This window comes from Spermophilus citellus, assembly GCF_964194105.1.
Source record: "Spermophilus citellus genome assembly, chromosome: X".
Taxonomy (NCBI): domain Eukaryota; kingdom Metazoa; phylum Chordata; class Mammalia; order Rodentia; family Sciuridae; genus Spermophilus; species Spermophilus citellus.
Genome location: NC_138190.1, coordinates 127,159,183 through 127,179,402, shown reverse-complemented (window position 1 = coordinate 127,179,402; position 20,220 = coordinate 127,159,183). Strand labels below are relative to the sequence as shown.

The 20,220-nt window shown below is 38.3% G+C and overlaps 1 protein-coding gene across 1 annotated transcript in view; it reads right to left on the bottom strand.

Annotated features, from left to right (window-relative positions):
- Positions 1-17,035, bottom strand: part of ARHGAP36 (Rho GTPase activating protein 36) — a gene marked incomplete at its 5' end in the record, with an annotated part of 123,918 nt that extends 106,883 nt beyond the window's left edge. Inside the window, one exon of the mRNA XM_081278337.1 lies at positions 16,919-17,035. Within this exon, the coding sequence (XP_081134463.1) occupies positions 16,919-16,964 (46 nt within the window). The remainder of the gene's footprint in view (positions 1-16,918) is intronic.
- Between the last annotated feature and the right edge of the window lie 3,185 nt (positions 17,036-20,220).

The window sequence follows — 20,220 nt, the reverse complement described above, 5'->3', positions numbered from 1 at the left end:
TGCCACATTTTTTTTATCCATTCATCTATTGAGGGGCATCTAGGTTGGTTCCACAGTCTAGCTATTGTGAATTGTGCCGCTATAATCATTGATGCAGCCGTATCCCTATAGTGCGCTCTTTTAAGGTCCTCAGGGAATAGTCCGAGAAGTGCGATAGCTGGGTCAAATGGTGGATCCATTCCCAGCTTTCCCAGGAATCTCCATACTGCTTTCCAAATTGGCCTCACCATTTTTCAGCCCCACCAGCAGTGTACAAGTGTACCCTTTTCCCCACATCCCCGCCAACACTTATTGTTGTTTGACTTCATAATGGCTACCAATCTTACTGGAGTGAGATGGTATCTTAGGGTGGTTTTGATTTGCATTTCTCTGACTGCTAGAGATGGTGAGCATTTTTTCATGTACTTGTTGATTGATTGTATATCCTCCTCTGAGAAGTGTCTGTTCAGGTCCTTGGCCCATTTGTTGATTGGGTTATTTGTTATCTTATTGTTTAATTTTTTGAGTTCTTTGTACATTCTGGATATTAGGGCTCTATCTGAGGTGTGGGGGGTAAAAATTTGTTCCCAGGATGTAGGCTATTTACCTCTTTTATTGTTTCTCTTGCTGAGAAAAAACTTTTTAGTTTAAGTATGTCCCATTTGTTTATTCTTGTTATTAACTCTTGGGCTATGGGTGTCCTATTAAGGAATTTGGAGCCCGACCCCACAATATGTAGATCGTAGCCAACTTTTTCTTCTATCAGACACAGTGTCTCTGATTTGATATCTAGCTCCCTGATCCATTTTGAGTTAATTTTTGTGGATGGCGAGAGAAAGGGATTCAATTTCATTTTGTTGCATATGGATTTCCAATTTTCCCAGAACCATTTGTTGAAGATGCTATCCTTCCTCCATTGCATGCTTTTAGCCCCTTTATCAAATATAAGATAGTTGTAGTTTTGTGGATTAGTCTCTGTGTCCTCTATTCTGTACCATTGGTCCACCTGCCTGTTTTGGTACCAGTACCATGCTGTTTTTGTTACTATTGCTTTGTAGTACAGTTTGACCTCTGGTATCGCTATACCTCCAGATTCACACTTCCTGCTTAGAATTGCTTTTGCTATTCTGGGTCTTTTGTTTTTCCATATGAATTTCATGATTGCTTTGTCTATTTCTACAAGAAATGCCGTTGGGATTTTGATTGGCATCGCATTAAACCTGTAGAGAACTTTGGGTAATATCGCCATTTTGATGATGTTAGTTCTGCCTATCCATGAACAGGGTACATTTTTCCATCTTCTGAGATCTTCTTCTATCTCTCTCTTTAGGGTTCTGTAGTTTTCATTGTATAAATCTTTCACCTCTTTTGTTAGGTTGATTCCCAAGTATCTTATTTTCTTTGAGGATATTGTGAATGGAGTGGTTTTCCTTATTTCCATTTCAGAGGTTTTGTTGCTGATATACAGGAATGCCTTTGATTTATGTGTGATGATTTTATAACCTGCCACTTTGCTGAATTCATTTATTAACTCTAGCAGCTTCTTTGTAGACCCTTTTGGGTCTGTTAAGTATATTATCATGTCATCCGCAAATAGCAATAATTTAATTTCTTCTTTTCCTATTTTTATGCCTTTAATTTCTTTTGTCTGTCGAATTGCTCTGGCTAGTACTTCGAGAACTAAATTGAATAGAAGTGGTGATAGAGGGCATCCCTGTCTTGTTCCAGATTTTAGAGGGAATGCCTTCAGTTTTTCTCCGTTTAGGATGATGCTAGCCTGAGGTTTAGCATATATAGCTTTTACAATGTTGAGGTAAGTTCCTGTTATCCCTAGTTTTTCTAGTGTTTTGAACATAAAGGGATGCTGTACTTTGTCAAATGCTTTTTCTGCATCTATCGAGATGATCATATGGTTCTTGTCTTTAAGTCTATTGATGTGGTGAATAGCATTTATTGATTTCCGTATATTGAACCAGCCTTGCATCCCAGGAATGAATCCTACTTGATCATGGTGCACAAGTTTTCTGATATGTTTTTGTATTCGATTTGCCAGAATTTTATTGAGAATTTTTGCATCCAAGTTCATTAGAGATATTGGTCTGTAGTTTTCTTTCTTTGAAGTATCTTTGTCTGGTTTTGGGATCAAAGTGATGTTGGCCTCATAGAATGAATTTGGAAGAGCTCCTTCTTTTTCTATTTCTTGAAATAGCTTGAAAAGTATTGGTATTAATTCTTCTTTGAAGGTTTTGTAGAACTCTGCTGTATACCCATCCGGTCCAGGGCTTTTCTTGGTTGGTAGTCTTTTGATGGCTTCTTCTATTTCTTCCTTTGTTATTGGTCTGTTTAAATTGTGTGTGTCTTCCTGTCTCAATCTGGGCAGATCATATGCCTTAAGAAATTTATCGATATCTTCACTATCTTCTATTTTATTGGAATATAGGGTTTCAAAATACTTTCTAATTATCTTCTGTATTTCTGTAGTGTCTGTTGTGATATTGCCTTTTTCATCCCATATGTTAGTAATTTGAGTTCTCTTCTTCTTTTCGTTAGCATGGCTAAGGGCTTGTCTATCTTATTTATTTTTTCAAAGAACCAACTTTTAGTTTTATCAATTTTTTCAATGGTTTCTTTTGTTTCAATTTCGTTGATTTCTGCTCTAATTTTAATTATTTCTTGTCTTCTACTACATTTGCTGTTGTTTTGCTCCTCCTTTTCTAGGTTTTTGAGGTGTTGTGTGAGTTCATTTATTTGTTGGTTTTTTCTTTTTTTGAGGTAAGAACTCCAAGAAATGAATTTCCCTCTTAAAACTGCTTTCATTGTGTCCCATAGATTCCGGTATGTTGTGTCTGTATTATCATTTGACTCTAAGAATTTTTTCATCTCCTCCTTTATGTCTTCTATAACCCATTGATCATTCAATAACATATTGTTCATTTTCCATGTGATGTAGGATTTTTCCTTCCTTCTTTTATCATTGATTTCCAATTTCATTCCATTATGATCAGATATGGTGCATGGTATTATCTCCACGCCTTTATATTTACTAAGAGTTGCCTTATGGCATAATATATGGTCTATCTTTGAGTAGGATCCATGTGCTGCTGAGAAGAACGTGTATCCACTTGATGATGGTTGATATATTCTATATATGTCGGTTAAGTCTAGGTTATTGATTGTGCTGTTGAGTTCTATAGTTTCTTTATTCATCTTTTGTCTAGAGGATCTGTCTAATGGCGAGAGCAGTGTGTTGAAGTCACCCATAATTATTGTGTTGTGGTCTATTTGACTCTTGAACTTGAGGAGAGTTTGTTTTATGAATGTTGCAGCTCCATTGTTTGGTGCATACAAATTGATAATTGTTATGTCTTGTTGGTGGATGGTTCCTTTTAACAGTATATAGTGTCCTTCTTTATCCTTCTTGATTAACTTAGGTTTAAAGTTGATTTTATTCTATATGAGTATGGCCACTCCTGCTTGCTTCCGAGGGCCATGTGAGTGGTATGATTTTTCCCAACCTTTTACCTTCAGCCTGTGTATGTCTTTTCCTATCATATGAGTCTCCTGAAGGCAGCATATTGTTGGATTTGTTTTTTTGATCCAGGTTACTAGCCTATGTCTCTTGATTGGTGAGTTTAGGCCATTAACATTTAAGGTTACAATTGAGATATGATTTGTACTTCCAGTCATGCTTCTTTATTTATTTATTTTAGTTTGGCTAGTTTTACTTTTTGGTTATTTTCCTCCCCCTTTACTGAGATACCTCCTGCTGTTAGTTTTGGGCACTATTTTTCAATTCCTCTTCTTGTAGTGTTTTGCTCAAAATGCTTTGCAGTGCTGGTTTTCTTGCTGCGAATTCTTTTAGCTTTTGTTTATCGTGAAATATTTTAATTTCATTGTCAAATTTGAAGCTCAATTTTGCTGGATACAGTATTCTTGGTTGGAATCCATTATTTTTCAGCGTTTGAAATACATTGTTCCAGGATCTTCTCGCTTTCAAAGTCTGTGATGAGAAATCAGTCGTTAACCTCATTGGTTTACCCCTGAATGTAATCTGCCTCCTTTCTCTCCTAGCTTTTAATATTCTCTCCTTGTTCTGTACGTTGGCTATCTTCATAATTATATGTCTTGGAGTTGGTCTATTATGGTTTTGAATGTTTGGGGTCCTGTAGGCTTCCAGGATTTGGCAATCCATTCCATCTTTCATCTCTGGGAAGTTTTCTAGAATTATTTCATTTAATATGCTGTTCATTCCTTTGGTTTGAATCTCTGTGCCTTCTTCTATCCCTATGACTCTCAAATTTGTTTTATTTTTTATGACATCCCATATCTCTTGAATAGATTGCTCATGGGATTTAAGCATCTTTTCTGTGTTGACTATATTCTTTTCAAGTTGATAAACCTTGTCTTCATTATCTGATGTTCTGACTTCTACTTGATCAAGTCTATTTGTAATATTCTCGTTTGAGTTTTTAATTTGGTTTATAGTTTCCTGCAATTCTAGGATTATTGTTTGATTTTTTTTAAGATCTCTATCTCCTGGTAGAGCTCGTTCTTTGCCATTTGAATTTGTTTGTTTAATTCATTTTCAAAATATACTTTTATTGCTTGGACTTGCTGTCTCATGTCTTCTCTAATATTCCTTTCCATCTGACTTAGGTATGCCTTGAGTTCTTTCCCTATCCCTGCTTCTGATGTTTCTATGTCCTCCTGTAGAATTGAGTTGTCTTGCATTGTTTGTAATCCTTTTTTCCCTTGTTTTCTCATGTTGTCCACGTTACTTTCCAGCTCTATTTGATTGTCGTGTTTCTGCTCTCTTCTATAGATTTGTTTTGTTTCTGTATTACTCTGATGTCTCTCCTTTGTGTTGTTAAACTATGCCTGCTAACATGGATTCCACTGGGAAGGAATTCCGACGTCCGAGCTCCAGTGACGACACTACTCTGCTCTGACGGGCCCCAGTCTCCTTGCCGGGGTGTCCTAATGGGGGGGTGTGACTGGACTGTCTTTGTTTGGTTTCAGCTCCCGGTCGCGGAAGGCGGGCGGTCTCCAGCCACCCAGTATCACAGGCCACGGGCAGGTGATCAGTCGCCAGTGGGCGGTCGTTCTCCTACCGCCCAGTTATGCGGGCAGTGGGTGAACTGTTGCTGGCGGGCCTGCAGTTTCCAGCCACCCAGTTGCGAGGGCCTTGCCTCTAGTCCCCTGGTTTCTCCTGCTAGTCTTGGTTTCTCCTGCTAGACCAGATTTCCCCTGAGTGATGGTTCTCGGCAGTTCAAACTGTACTCTGGGCCTGCCGTTTGTTGGGTGTGGAAGGTGGCTATTGGGAACCCCGGCACTCTATTGTTTTGTTTCCCTTGTGGGGGATAGAACTGTACCGCTTCCTTCCCCGTCTGAAATCCCGTACTCAGCCCGGGGGTCAGTGCAGGCTTGGCTGGCGGGATTCCACCGTGTCGCAGCCACTTATCTCCCTGCTTGCTAGTTAATCCCTTCTCTGCGGCGCCACGCCTTCTGTAGCCGTGGGGCAGGCTGCGCGAATCAGACAGCCTGGATCTCCGGGGTCACACAGTTGGCTTTTGGGATCCCTGGCACTCTGTGGTTTTGATTTTTTCTGCTTGCCCCTCCCCCCAGCGCTGGCTAGACAGGTTTTGTTTTGGCTGCTGATGGGAGGGGGTGTTGAAGGTCAGGTGCCTCTAGTTTTCCCTTAGTCTTTATGCAGGCTCACTCTGATACTCCCTCCCCCGGAAAGCCTAGGAGAGATTTTATGTGAATCCCCCGATGTATGGGGGCTGAGCTGAGTTACACACACCTGTTTTGTTGTTGCAATCTGTCGGAGAGTGGCGGTGGATACTTCAGCTCTCCAAGATGGTGGCCGCTGATTCCATAATTATTTTTTTAAATAAGAAAATGGTGAAGAGGAAGTACTAGAAAAAAGTAAAATTGTACATGAACACAAAATAATCTGGCCAAAGATTTAACAGTGAATCCCACTATTATGTATAATTACAATGCACTAAATTTTTAAATTGAAAAAGAAAAATGGTAAAAGATTATGGTCTCATATCTGCCATCTTTCAGTATCAAAATCTATAAATTGAAAAGCTTGTTTTCCTCATGTTCACCGGATACTTATTAGCACACATTTTGACTGAAGAGAGCCATGAAAAACTCATCATTTTACCTAAAACATTAGTGAACACACATGAGTGTTTCATCTTGCTAGCAAACAGCAACTGGAACCCTGGAGGTTTCCAGTGATCATAGCTGGACCCATAGATTTTTCCCGGATGAGATGAAGAAACTCATGGGGTGAAGGGCATGACCAGTGTGACTGAGCACTATAAGTAAAAATGAATCCACAGAAAGATGCAAGTAAAACTGCAGAAGCTTAGGCACCATTTACAAATATTATGACATGAATGGCATCCTCTGGAGCTGTGCCATGTGGTGGTCCATTGCACAATAGCAGAAGAAAAGGGAAAATGTAATATGTAAACAGACAAGAAATCTATTGTTTAGAATACATAGCTTATGTGGGTTCACCAGTATTTGACTGTCCAGGCCAGTCCAGGGTCTGCTTGGTGGATAAAGTTATCTGGTATATCTGGAATAATAATCACTCTGAGTGGTCCAATGTTGTTAATTCAGCGTGCCCAGGTGGGACTATTTGTCCAGTCACTGAAGCTGTACCTCTAGATTTCTCTAGTACCTTTCCTAGGCTAGTATGATGTTTACCCAAATGAACACAAAACATGAGGGTGGCCATAGTTGTCTCTGGAGCAGGGAAAGTTTGGGGGTGGGTCAGTCCTTCTTCCAGGGCCTCAGGCTTCTTTGGCCCTATTAATGTCCCTTTTGCCTGGCCCCTTAAAGGAACTACCTCAATGGGAGGCAGGAATATAGCCAGCTTTAGAGAGGATCCCAACCTATTCCTGCATGAATTTCTGGCGGGCCAGGCAAAAGGGCTCCTTCCCCCTCAACCATAGCTTCTTTCCACATTCCCTCTCACCACAATATGGCTCTACCTGCAATGACTTCCACAGACCAAGTACCTGTCATCTTTGGCCTTCAGATCTTTGTATAGGAAGGTCAGGTAGGTAGGGTAGTTATGAGACAGCCACAACCATCCAGTCATGAGTGATTAGGGTTCTGGAGCCAAACACTCTGGTTTCCAGGTTCTTTGCCTCTTAAGCAATGTGCCCAGTGTGACACAGTTGCATAACTTCAGAGTCTTCATTTCCTTGTTAATAAAATGTGGTAAAAATGGTATCTACTCTTTCTAGTGTCGTTGGTACTATTAGAAGCAATAATCCATATAAACCACAGCATAAGCTTGGGCAAGTTAACTTTTTTGACTCAGTTTTCTTTTCTTTAATATGAGAATAATAGTAGTGCCTATCTCCATAGGGATGTTATGAGAATTGAAGGAGTTAAAATTGATAAAGCACTTAGAGCAGAGGCTGCCCCAGAATGAATGCTATAGTGGCGTTTGTTAATAAGTAAAATGGGAGCTTCTTCACTCATTCCACAAATCTCTATCATATTATCTACTGTGTGCCAGGCTTTGTTGTCATCACAAGAGATTCAGAAATGAACAAAATTTTTCTGTTTTTGTGGAGCTCAGAGTTTAGTGGGGGAAGACAAATAAAAATCCAAGAATAAAATAAAGAAGACAAATATAAAGTAAGGAAATGAAACAGTGGTAGGAAAGAATGGGGAGAAGGTGCAGAAGGTGTTGTTGCATAAGATGGTCAGGAAAGGCCTTTATAAGGTGATGACATTTAAGATGACAGACCCAAGTACAAAGCAGCCAGATCTTGGGAGACAGTCTTCCAGGCAGAGGGAAGAGGTAGTACAAAGATTCTGAAGTATGGTTGGAATAGACTAAGGGGAGGGAAAGTAGTAAGAGATGAGGGTTTTAAAAAAAGAAAAAAGGAGACAAATGCCTGATCATGTAGGACTCTCGGGTCCATGTAGAAGTTTTACAACAAGGGATCAATTTTATAAACCAACCAATTGTTTTTATTTGTTTTCTTGGTGAATTATATGTAATAAAGGGATTCATTGTGCTATATTTGTACATGCACATAATATAATTTGATCAATCTCATTCTCCCTACCTTACCTTTTTCTCCCCGTCTTCCTCCCCTGATCCACTTGCTCTACTGATCCCCCTTCTATTATGATTTTAATTAGTGCATTCTAGTTCTATATAAAAGTGAGGTCTCTTGTGGTACATACATACATGGAATAGCATAATTTCAACCATTCATTTTATATATGGGGAAACAAAGGCACACTGAGGGGAATCAATCACCCAAAATTACAGCAAGAATTTATAGCAAAGCTGGGATAGGACCAAGCTTCCCTCTTTCCCCAGTATTATGATTTTTACCCTGGCCATATTCTATTCTGTACAGATGATGTCAAATAACATTACATATTGCCTGAATGTATGATGTAATAAAACTGATCACCAGAAAATGCGTTTTAGGTCATTTATTCAGTAATTCCTACTGTGCATATGCTAGTGATCAGCTCCATTGCCGACATTGGCAATGACTAAGCACCAAAGTTTCTACACAGGAGGGCACTGGAAGCCAGCAGATCCAACCCTTCCAGCCTTCTGGGAAGGCACAGGAATTATTGCTGCACACCAGCTGAAAATGCTACCTCAGATCCCTGAATCCATCATTAGCCAAAGTAAGAGCAGCCTGTTCTTTTAGGTCACTGCAGCTGCTTCCTTGCTGGCTAGAAGACAGCAATGTTCCACCAGTTGAATCAAGCCCATCTAGGACTTTCTACCATTCTCTTCTCTGGGTTTAAATAAATAAAAATATTATATTTTTTTTGAAAATGTCAGATTGAGAAAAAATGAATTTAGAATGCATGAGGGGGGCAAACATTTGATTTACAGAATGCTATTTCTGACTAGACTATATGTTTTCTTTGTGAATTATTAATTAGAAGACCATAAAGACATTTAAAATCATTTATAGCACCACAATCCAGAGATGATCACTATTAATCTTGTACTTTTTTTCATATAGGAAATAATTCAGATTATATTGTACATACAAATGTGTCTTATTTACCTTAGCTAAAATTATGATTTTCCCAAATCATTAAGTATTCTCAAAAGCATGATCTTACTAATTGCTATGTAATATGCCAATAGAAATATAAGCCACAATCTATATAACTCAAACCCTGGTGCAGCAGTTCCCAAAAGTATGACAATATTTATAATATTTGGTTAAAAAAATGCAATGGTATAAGAAAAGCTATTCATGGTCAAATGACTTTGCCAACCATAATTCTAACAGAATCTGCATTTGTTTTTACCACGACTGACCTCAGCCTTATACCAATGTTTAATTGGACTCTCCAAGGGAATATGGTATGCAACATTTTCTGTTTTTATCTGCAAAGTATCTCATTGGACTGACATGCTATAGAACAAATGTAGTGAGGTACTGCCCCAGTGTGGACATGTAGGATGTTGCAGAATTTGACTCTTAAAAATTATTGTGCAATAAGTATACTTGCATAGACATCTGTGCATTCATATGGGTTTTTTTTTCCTTAGAAAATATTTGCAGAAAAGAAACTAGGCAAAAAATGAAGTTCTTATTCTACCCTAGCTAGCTTTTCCTCTGAGAATGCACTGGCCCTATCCCACAAGCAACCAAGAAAAACAATCTCAGTCCAACTGAGTTTCATTCCACTCAGATCAACCTCTACTTTCTTGAAGTAGAGGTCTTTTTTTAAAAGACATTTTAAAATTTTAGAACCATTTTAAGTAAAAACTGGGGAATTCACACAGCCACAATGCCCGATTTACTGTTACTAATAGTTTACCATAGTTTAAACTACATTCCATGATTTGTATTTCCTTAGTTTTTACCTAATGTCCTTCTCTGTCCTGATTTCACCCAGGCCCCCACATCACAAGGAGCCATGACATCTTCTTAGGTTCTTCCTGGTTATGATGGTTTCTCAGAATTTTTGTTTTTGATGACTTTGAAAGTTTTGAGGAGTTGCTGGTAAGGTATTTTGTAGAAGAGTCCAACTGATAGTCATCTGGTGTTTCTCACATGATTAAATTAAGATAATGTGTTTTGGGCAGCAAGACCCCAGGCAACAAATATCAGGAGTAAACAATATTAAAATAATTTAGCACTATTGATGTTAACCTTGATCAACAGGCTCGAGATACTGTGTATCAAGTTTTTACTCTGTGAAGTTACTCTTTTTCACCCTTTTACATTCTTTGGAAGTTAGTGACTACATAGTCCAGACTTAAGGAATGAAGGTTGTACTTCACTGTGGGAGTCATTTTCAAATGTAAGATACCTATCTATTTCTGCATTCATTATTTGAATAAATTCTTTGGACCTATTCAGTATGCTGGATATCATAGTTGTATTAAATCCACTCCTTCTCCTCTAAGAATTTAACATCTATTTGGGCACATGGTGCAGGGATGTTATTATAGGTATAATGGCAAAAATGTGTCTTCCTGGAATTCAGAATCCTTCTCCTGTTATAGAATAACATAGACAGTCTGTGAGAAAGAAGATAATCACTTCTAAGTAAAACTAGCATTAATGGAAAAAGTTTAAGGATAGAGGATAGAACCCTTGGCCTTGTGCATGCTAGGCAACCACTCTATTGAGCTACACTCCTACTCCATGGTAAAAGTTTTTAAAAAGCAACCATTTAAAAAAAGTAACCAAAAATTTTTAAAAAAATTAAAAAGCAACCATTTAAAGTCACTCAAACATGTCCTGAGGCAAGACAACAAGTGAAAAATATTTAATAAAATCTACTGAATCTTGATAAGAACACTGAGAATTTGGGGCTCTTGAACCATGAGTGACTTTCTCCTTCTCCCTTCCCCAGCCAAGCCTGACAGATTTCAAAACTCTAGAAATTAACCAAGGGCTTCTGTCAATCTGGGGTGCATTTATTCATTAAAAATGATGGAGTCTCATTAAGAATAGTGACATTTGTGGTGCTTTAACTTACCAGAGTCTAATTCTCTATACTAGGGAACCTGAGTAGTTTTGAAAAATCATAGCCTACATTTACATAGCAAACACCAGGAACAGAAAGGGACTGGAGCTCCATCCAAGAATCATTTCCAGAAAATTGTCATTATTTCACATGCCTGGTGTTTCCTGGATGAGTTCATTTGCAAGGTTGTTTGCATTTAACCTGACTCAGTGCTATTCCAGTGAGAAAGGTCTTTCACCTAGGGGCATTTGTCAAAAAGAATTCCAGGCAATTGGTTATCATCGTTGCCACTTTGTGAGACTGGTAGGTAACACCTGAGGCAAACAATAGAGTAATAAAACTATCTAATAATCTGGAGAAAGAGATTTTCACAAGCAGCTAAGCCAGGAAGCCTCCCTGGATCCTGCTGGATGGATTTACCTGCCCACCCACAAAACAGGCAAATGATGGAAAAAGAAAGTGGTTATACCCTTTTTATTTATATATATTTATTTGAGACTGGGTCTGGTGATATTGTTCAGGCTGACTTTGAACTTGTGATCTTCTTGCCTCAGCCTCCCAGGTAGTTGGGATTAGGTGTGTGTCACTGCTGCTGGCTTTAAATGTATTAGTATCTTTTTAATGCATACTTCAGTAATATTTAAGAAATAAAATAAAATGATACAATTTCAATGCTGTACATGTTGACAATGACAAAAATAAAACCATATTGGTAGTAAAAAAAAAAAGTGGTTATAATTTATAGAAACAAAAGCCAGGCAATATACATATGTAGATTTAGCTAGGCTGTGCTTAGCCAGAGAATGTGTCAGTCTTAATGTCCTTTGCATCTGTCCAGAGCATGAGAAATACCAGATAGAGAAAAAGCAGTTATTGGAAAGTTGAATTCCAAACGGGGTCTGTTTCAAAAATCCCCCTGTTGAATTCATCCTTCAATCTTGTAGGAATTGGGGGCACTATGTCATCTGGTTGGCAGTTTATTGCTGGATCCAATCAAGGAACTTGGGCCTAAGGAGTAAGATGCTTATTTCTGAAGGAGGCAAATTTTGCAATTTTTAATAGCTCTGCCTAGCAGAAGGACTTTAGTGTTGGTTTACCTCAGAACTCTTTCTATAACTTCGCTGCTGTTTATTTTTGGTGGGGTTTGACAAATGACTCCATGTGATTTTCTCTTTTGTCTCAAAATGACTTTCTCTGAAGGCATTACTGATTATTTGCCAAGCATTTTGGTCCCACGCTGTGGGAGCTTTGTCCTTATCTTTGATCTGATTGGTCCCATGTAGGAGGGGAAGAAAGACAGTTTGAGTCAGAATAAGAACATCTTTTTAGCCAATTTTAAGCAATAAGACTTTAGAAGGATTAACTCTTAGGTCATAAAATATAAAACAATAAGAGCAAAGCAAAGCATTCCTATCAGATCTGCATTAAAAAAATGCTTGTCAGCTAGAAACTTATGCAAATCAAAGTTAATCACCACCTGGTTAGTAAGTTTGATACCACACTCCAGAACATATTAGAATTTAAGTACATTCCATAGAACCACAAAAACCTTGAACACAATCTACAAAAATGAATGTCATTACAACAAGTAAGAGCATACTTATAATGAAGGAGTTCTAGGAGGAAAGTTTATATCACTGTGTACATTAAAAAAAAGATCCAAGGTAAATAATGTTATACCTCAAAGTCCTAGAAAAACAAGATCTAATTTCATCTAAAATTAGGAACTAGACAAGGATGTCCACTCTTGCCACTTCTATTCAATATAATCCTTGAAACTCTGGCCAGAGCAAGGATACAATTATGAAGTAAAATTATTTTTTAGTTGGTGGCATGATCCTATAAGTAGAAGGTCCCAAAACTCTACCTGAAGACTTTAGAACTGATAAAAATTCAGCAAAATGGCAGGATACAAGATCAATGTATATACATCAATAGCTTTCCTATACTCCAGCAATGAATCTGCTAAGAATTTAAAAATTCCTTTCATAATAACCTCAAACAAAGGAAGAAATATAACCAAGAACAGTGACCTCTATATTAAAAATTATAGAACACTGAGGAAATTGAAGAATAAAACTTAAATATGTATATACATATATATCTAAATGTTTTTTGTAAGGTAAGTCACAGTGGAAACAGTACAACTGAGAAAACCTTTTTAAAATAGCCAATCATATCTTATAGCAAAATCTTTAAACTTAAATTTGTCCTTAGATGGAGTATGAATAAAGTAGGATTGCCTTTTATTAACTACAGAGACATGGCTCACATTATCTAACACTAGAATGTATAAGGTATTATTACTATATAGGGAGGTTAGCAGCTTAGCAATTTAGTTCTACAGTATGTTAATCAATATTTACAGAATTATATCTAGACTCCCAGATTGTAAACTTTTAGAGTTATTTGTGACGATAAAACATTATTGTAAGAATACTAGTTCATTTAACCAGTTATAAACCTTATAAACCAAAAGGAGATTGTAGAACAAGATTTGAATAAACCCTAACTCTTATAGGACCCAATTTTCTTTTAAGCAATCAAGAACCTAACGAAAATCGGAAAGAAAAAACCTACAACCATACAATCTTCATTCAGTTTTTGGTAAACTCACTAGCCTATGTCTTTATATAATTACAAATGGAAAAAAAAATAAGATATTTGGGCTGGGGTTGTAGCTCAGTGGTAGAGCTATTGCCTAGGACAGGTAAGGTACCGAGTTTGATCCTGCACCACATAAAAATATAAAGGTTAAATTCTAAAAGATTTAAAATATGAATTCTAAAGTAAAATTCAGGTATGACATTAGAAAAAGATCTACATTTACTGCCAAAATCCTTTTAGTGAAAAAGGTTCTACAACATTTAATTGAAGCAAACTAGGCTTTTGACAGACATAGCACGAGATTCATTTAACAGCTATTTTTAGATTACCAATTGAAAATAGGTGTAGTTAACATTTTAATTCATTTCTTTGCAATAAAACCTAAAAGTTGCTGTACATAGAAAATACTGAACATCATATCTTAAATATCTAAAGACACATATCCCAATTGGTTAGCAAGCCAGAAAGATGTGTTACATTTTAAAGACATCCTTATCCCTGTCAAATTGAAATTAACCTATTTGATACAGGTGGGCTAAAGTTACTGACTCAAAAGGCATTTTTTAACTAGTTTTTAAATTATGTGCTCATCTTATCAATTTGGTACCACGCCCCCTGAAAAAAAAATATATATATATACACATATATATACATATATGTGATCATATAGGCATATAGGCACAAGAAAATTTTGAAGCATAGATTTACCACTTACTAGTTTTAAAAAGTCAAATAATTGATCTGATATTACACTAAGTAGTTCCTAAATCAAATTTGCACTTCCAAAGTTAAAACCCAGTTGAGGCTAGGTAGAAAATTCAAGTTTCAAAGAATCAGATCTGCAAACTGAAAACTTAGAGAAAGTAAAACCTCAGGTAGAGAAAATCAAGGTTTTTTTTTTAAACATAAGCTTTTTTGGGGGGGAGGGTATCAGGATTTGAACTCAGGGGCACTCACTCACTGAGCCATATCCCAGCCCTATTTTGTATTTTATTTAGAGACAGGGTCTCACTGAGTTGCTGAGCTGGCTTTGATCTCATGATCCTCCTGCCTCAGCTTCCTGAGCCAATGGGATTACAGGTGTGTGCCACCATGCCCATAAGCTTTTAATTAGACAAAACAAAGTATAATTTAAGCAAGCAGAATCAAAAAGTGAATTCTCCAGATGGAAGGGAAAAACAAGAGCTCAAATATAAGTGATCATAGATACATTTCTATTTTGGTACTAGGAATGGAAGCTAGCGGCACATTACCACTGAGCTACATTCCCAGCCCCTTTTCATTTTGAGAGAGGAGCTCACAAAGCTACATAGGACCTCGCTAAATTGCTGAGGGTGACTTTGAAATTGGGATTTTCCTGCCTCATCCTCCCCAGTCATCAGGATTACAGGCATCCACCTGTGCCCTGCCTCGATTTTTTTTTTTTACTTTGATAGAGGTGTTAGGGGATGGATAGATGTGAATGGTGGGAATATGAGGTTAAGAGAATAATTCTGTAAAATGGGCCCGCTGTGCTGACCCCCAAATGCTTTCTTTGCCGTAAAACAATTCACCTGCAGCCCTGCCTGGCCTAAGTGAACAGGATATTTCACATTCCTCAACAAATTGAGGCAGGGGCAAAGGTCAGGCAGTGTAGGTAATGAATGATGAATGATGGGGGTCAAGAGTGAAGACTAGTTATCAATGAGAACAATGGGTTATTATCAGTTAACCTCTGCAATTATACTCATCAGCACTCTAAGTTGCTAACAACCTCCAAGTTCTTGCTCCCAGTCACACATATGAGGAGGAAAGAGAAAAAATAACTAAAGGGTGTTGGTTCTGGGGTCTATAAGAAAGCAAATTGCACCCATTCCCATGGGCTTTTGGCTCCAAGGCCTTCTCCTTTCTGGAAAACTCTGTCTCCAATTTTCTTAAAACTTGCTCTCTATGCTGGCCTTGGCATTTCCCAGGTGTTTAATTGTCAGCACCAGAGAATAAAAACCCATTCTGGATCCTCTGATACCAGCCCAGTATCAGAGGCACATCGTGATGACAGATCATAGTGAGGGTGGTAGAATGCCCTATTTTAGGCAGATAAATCTATTGCTGTAGCCACACCAGTTTAGCTTGTTAAGCCAACTGTCAAGTTAAATGCATAACAAGGACTTAAGAGTCTTTGCTTTTATTGCAAATGTCCAATAGGTGGCTAAAAGCAAGATTAAAGACTTGGCACCCCTGATTCCATTTTGTATCCCTCTCCTTTGCCAAGTCACCTTGAATTCCAGAACAATGTCTGATCCATAAACATCTTGTGATGGGTCAAAGCTAACCTCAAGCAATAGAATAGCAACTTATCCTAGGCAAGGCCCCACCTGACCAATTTTTTTTTTAAGTATCAGGGATTGAACCCTGGGGTGCTTAACCACTGAGCCACATCCCCAGCCCTATTTTGTATTTTATTTAGAGACAGGGTCTCACTGAGTTGCTTAGTGCTTCACTTTTCCTGAAGCTAGCTTTGAATTCATGATCCTCCTGCCTCAGGCTCTGGAGTTGTTGGGATGATAGGTATGAGCCACCACACTAGGTCTACTTGACTAATTCTGAGATAATGATGAACCCCACCTGATCAAGACCACCTACTTTGGCAGCTATGAAAATCCTCTAGCTATGCAAAAACCCAATCCTTGCTCTTATTCCTATTTCTGTAAAACCTCAAAGTCAATGTCAGTCCCTTGAAGACAGGGCTAAGGACACAGTTCCCATCCTCTTGATATAGTTATGCCAATTAGTGTTCCATTCATGGTTTTCCACCATTATCCTTTCAGTTTGGCTTTTGGGGTGAGCGTCTGGATCCAATTTGTTGAATCCCCAGAATCACGATTCCAGCCTAGGACTCCAACAACAAGGGTGCGCTTTCAGATGTACAAGCCTTGCTATAATCACAATGTCTCTAAGGAGCTCAGAGACGGAATTAGTGCTTTCTGTCTTCCTAACAGAAGTCTTTCAAACAAACGTCCTAGGTCTCTACTCTTATGGTCTCTTTCAAAGAAATTTGCAACAACCCTTGTCAAAAGACAAGTTCAAAATTTCTCAAACAGTTGAAGAAAGAACTACAAATTGGTTTCAAAGAAACCCCAAATTGCCTAAAAAGTCCAGTCAACAGGAAATGGAAAACGAGGGTCAATGTGTACTGCCAGCAAGATTAGAGAACAACAAAAGTTTGGGTCCACAGACTCCTAAAATATAATTTTCCATCCTAACAAATGCAGCAAAGGGCAATCAACAGTGGTTAAGGAGAACGAAAAGATAGTTGTGAAAGAAAATTAAGTTTTATAGTTACGGGGATGCTTTTTAACTGTTTTACTCCTCCAGTGTTGGCAAACCATGATCAGTATTAAGAATCCCACAAAAATTGGCAGTCTGCGACAAGCTGCTAGTAGCAGCCAAGCCAGGGAGCCTGTCAACATCTTTGCTGGCTTAACTTCACAGCCTGTCCACCAAGAAGTGAGGAAGCCCAACCCAGCTTCATGATGCATGCCTTTATATAAGCGATCAGGAGACTGCAGCAAGATGATTTCAGTTATGAAGCCAGCCTCAGCAAATTAGGGACACCTACCTCAAAATGAAAAGTAGAAAGGGCTGGGGGATGCAACTTAGTGGTACAGGGCCTGGATTTGATCGCTAGTACCAAAAAAATAAAAATAAAAAATAAAAAAAAGCAAGGAAGAAATAAAGGAGGGAAGAAAGTAAACAAACAGTGGAAAATAGAAAAAGGAATTTTTATGCAGTTTTATCAACCAGGGAGAAATAACTACTTCCTTCATGAATCCTACAGAAGCAGCTAGTGGTTACAAGTTAAAGAAACAAAACGCGGGTGATGTACATTTGTAGATTTAGCTAGGCTGTGCTTAGTCAGAGAATAGGTCAGCCTTAATATTCTTGGCATCCATCTTCAGCATGAGGAAGAATGGGATGCAGAAAAGAATCAGGAAGTTTCTTCACCTTTATTTCAACGGGAGTCTACTTCGAGGTATCCAGAGAGAGTTTGCAAAACTTGACAAGGGAGCTGACAAGTCATAGGAAAATGTAGTTATTCAACAAGTTGCTGGGGCAACTGAATTATCTCATTCAAAGGAATGATGATTACATTTATGTTTTCTTCTAAGAGCTTTTAAATTTTTTTAGCTGTTAAATTTAAGTGTTTGATTTATCTTGACTTAATTTTGTATACAGTATAGGTTTAGTCTGTTTTGTGCCACTGTAACAGAATGCCATAGCCCAGGTAATTAATAAAGAACAGACATTTATTTATTCATAATTCTGGAGTCTCAGGAGTCTAAGATCAAGGGACTACCATGGGGCTAGGATCTTTATGCTGTTATATCGTGGCAGAAGGCAAGAATACAAAAGAGGGTGAAAGAGCAAGAGATAAAACTCACAGCCTGAAGCCCTTCCATAATTAGCATTAATCCGTTTTTTAAGTGCTCATGACCTAACCACCTCCTGTTAAGCTCCACCTTCTAGCACTGTTGCATTGGGAATATGTTTATAGCACGTGTTTTTCAGAGGACACATTTAAACAGCAAGATCCAACTTCATTTTTTGCTTTTTTAAATTGCTTTTTTAAATAAATGACAGCGGAATGCATTACAATTCTTATTGCACATATACAGGACATTTTTTTCATATCTCTGGTTGTATATAAAGTATGTTGACACCAATTTGTGTCTTCATACATATACTTTGGATAATGATTTCTATCACATTTCACCATCCTTGATAATCCCCTGTTCCCTCCCTTTCTCTCCCACCCCTCTGCCCTATCTAGAATTCATCTATTCCTCCCATGCTCCCCCTCCCTACCACACTGTGAGTCAGCCTCCTTATATCAGAGAAAACATTCGGCATTTGTTTTTTTGGGATTGGCTAACTTCCCTTAGCATTATGTTCTCCAATGCCATCCATTTACCTGCAAACCAACTTCATTTCTTTGAATGTGATTATCCATTTGTCCCAGCATCACGAGGATGGTTTAGGAGGCACCCACACAAATGTCAGGAGAATGGGGGTGAATGTGATGCTTAGAAAGGAGAAAGATGCAAAAAGGAGTTTTCAATCATGAACAGCTGCCTGTACTGATCAATTAACATGCCGATCCATTCTAAGAATAAATGTTATGTAGGACCACTAACTAGTTGGGTGGCCTTAGGCAAGTCATATTTCTTTCCTTCCCAGAGCCTCAGGTTTATTTATATATTTATACAGCAGTACTGTGTGCTGGTTCCATGAACAAGCTCTGAAGTGAATGAATGCCTCCATTTTTGTATTTTATTTAGAGACAGATTCTCACTGTGTTGCTTAGCACCTTGCTTTTGCTGAGGCTGGCTTTGAACTTGCAATCCTCCTGCCTCAGTCTCTGGAGAAGCTGGGATTACAGGCCCACCAACTCTTAAGTACCACTCCTGGCTTGGAGATTTTAGAATGTCTCTGCAGCAGACAGTGTTCCTGGTCATTTAATCACTACTTCCTGGTGATCTACTTCTTTCCACTGACAGGGCTTCATGATCTGAGCCAAACCAAAAGGTCAGGGGAAATGGCAAGTCAAGTTCTTCACACAGATGCATATTCTACATCCCTCCACCTACTTCCATCAAAATATGATAGAGTGTGTCTCTAAAGCCCAACATAAATCATTTGGGCACTTGCTATTCAAGGTTATCTGCAAACATGTTCACCTCCAACAGAGGAAATAATTAAAAGCTCACATGCTTCCTTATGGCAATAGTCTTTTGAACTTGATTCAGTTGGATGATCATGATGATAATTTCTTACATTTGTGTAGTTTTATAGCTTTCAAAGAAATTTCATGTTAGTCATTTGGAAGGATACAATCAATGTGGGATGGGAAGTGTTGGAGTCATTCAGTTACTTTGTAACTGAATAAACAGATGTCTCAGACCTCCTGACTTCTATTTTGGAGTGTTTTTCTTTGGTACCCTAACTCTGGGGAAGAGTAGGCCATTTACTCCTCTCAATAGCTAGAAAGTGATCTCTTCATCTTGTATCAAAATATCCCCACCCTACTCCCACCTTTCAAATTTTAGTCACTGTCATGCGTGGACTCTGACCCAGGAAACAGATTTGGGGTTCAACAGGTGGAAGAAGATGCCATATGCATTTAGGATAGTAGACATGCTTTATTTCGTAGTGGCCACTGCATCCAGCCTCCAGCTTTAGCTTCAGCTCCGAGCCAGTTCCATTTTAGTCCTCATTTTTGCCTCTATTAACCCTCAAGTCTTTTCCATAGGCCCTTTTAATATTTAGGTCAAACAAAGAAGGCGCACAGTCAACAGATTACATAAGGGGGTAGATGCTCACAAGTTAATGTTTATGACTCTGAGTATATATGCTAAATTAGAGTGTTTCTGGTCTAGACCAACCGTAACATAGCTGGTTCTCAGCCTTGGCTATGCACTATAAACATAACATAGCCTGCCAGAAGTCTCTGTGAGGGAGCTTGACTATAGCCATTTTGGGTCTGCCCCAACAGTAACCTTCTGTGTAATCCATATCTGGCCCTCAGTGTGGGCAACCCTGCTGGATTATTGATGCTTTAATTTTTTCCTCATCACCTCTGCATGC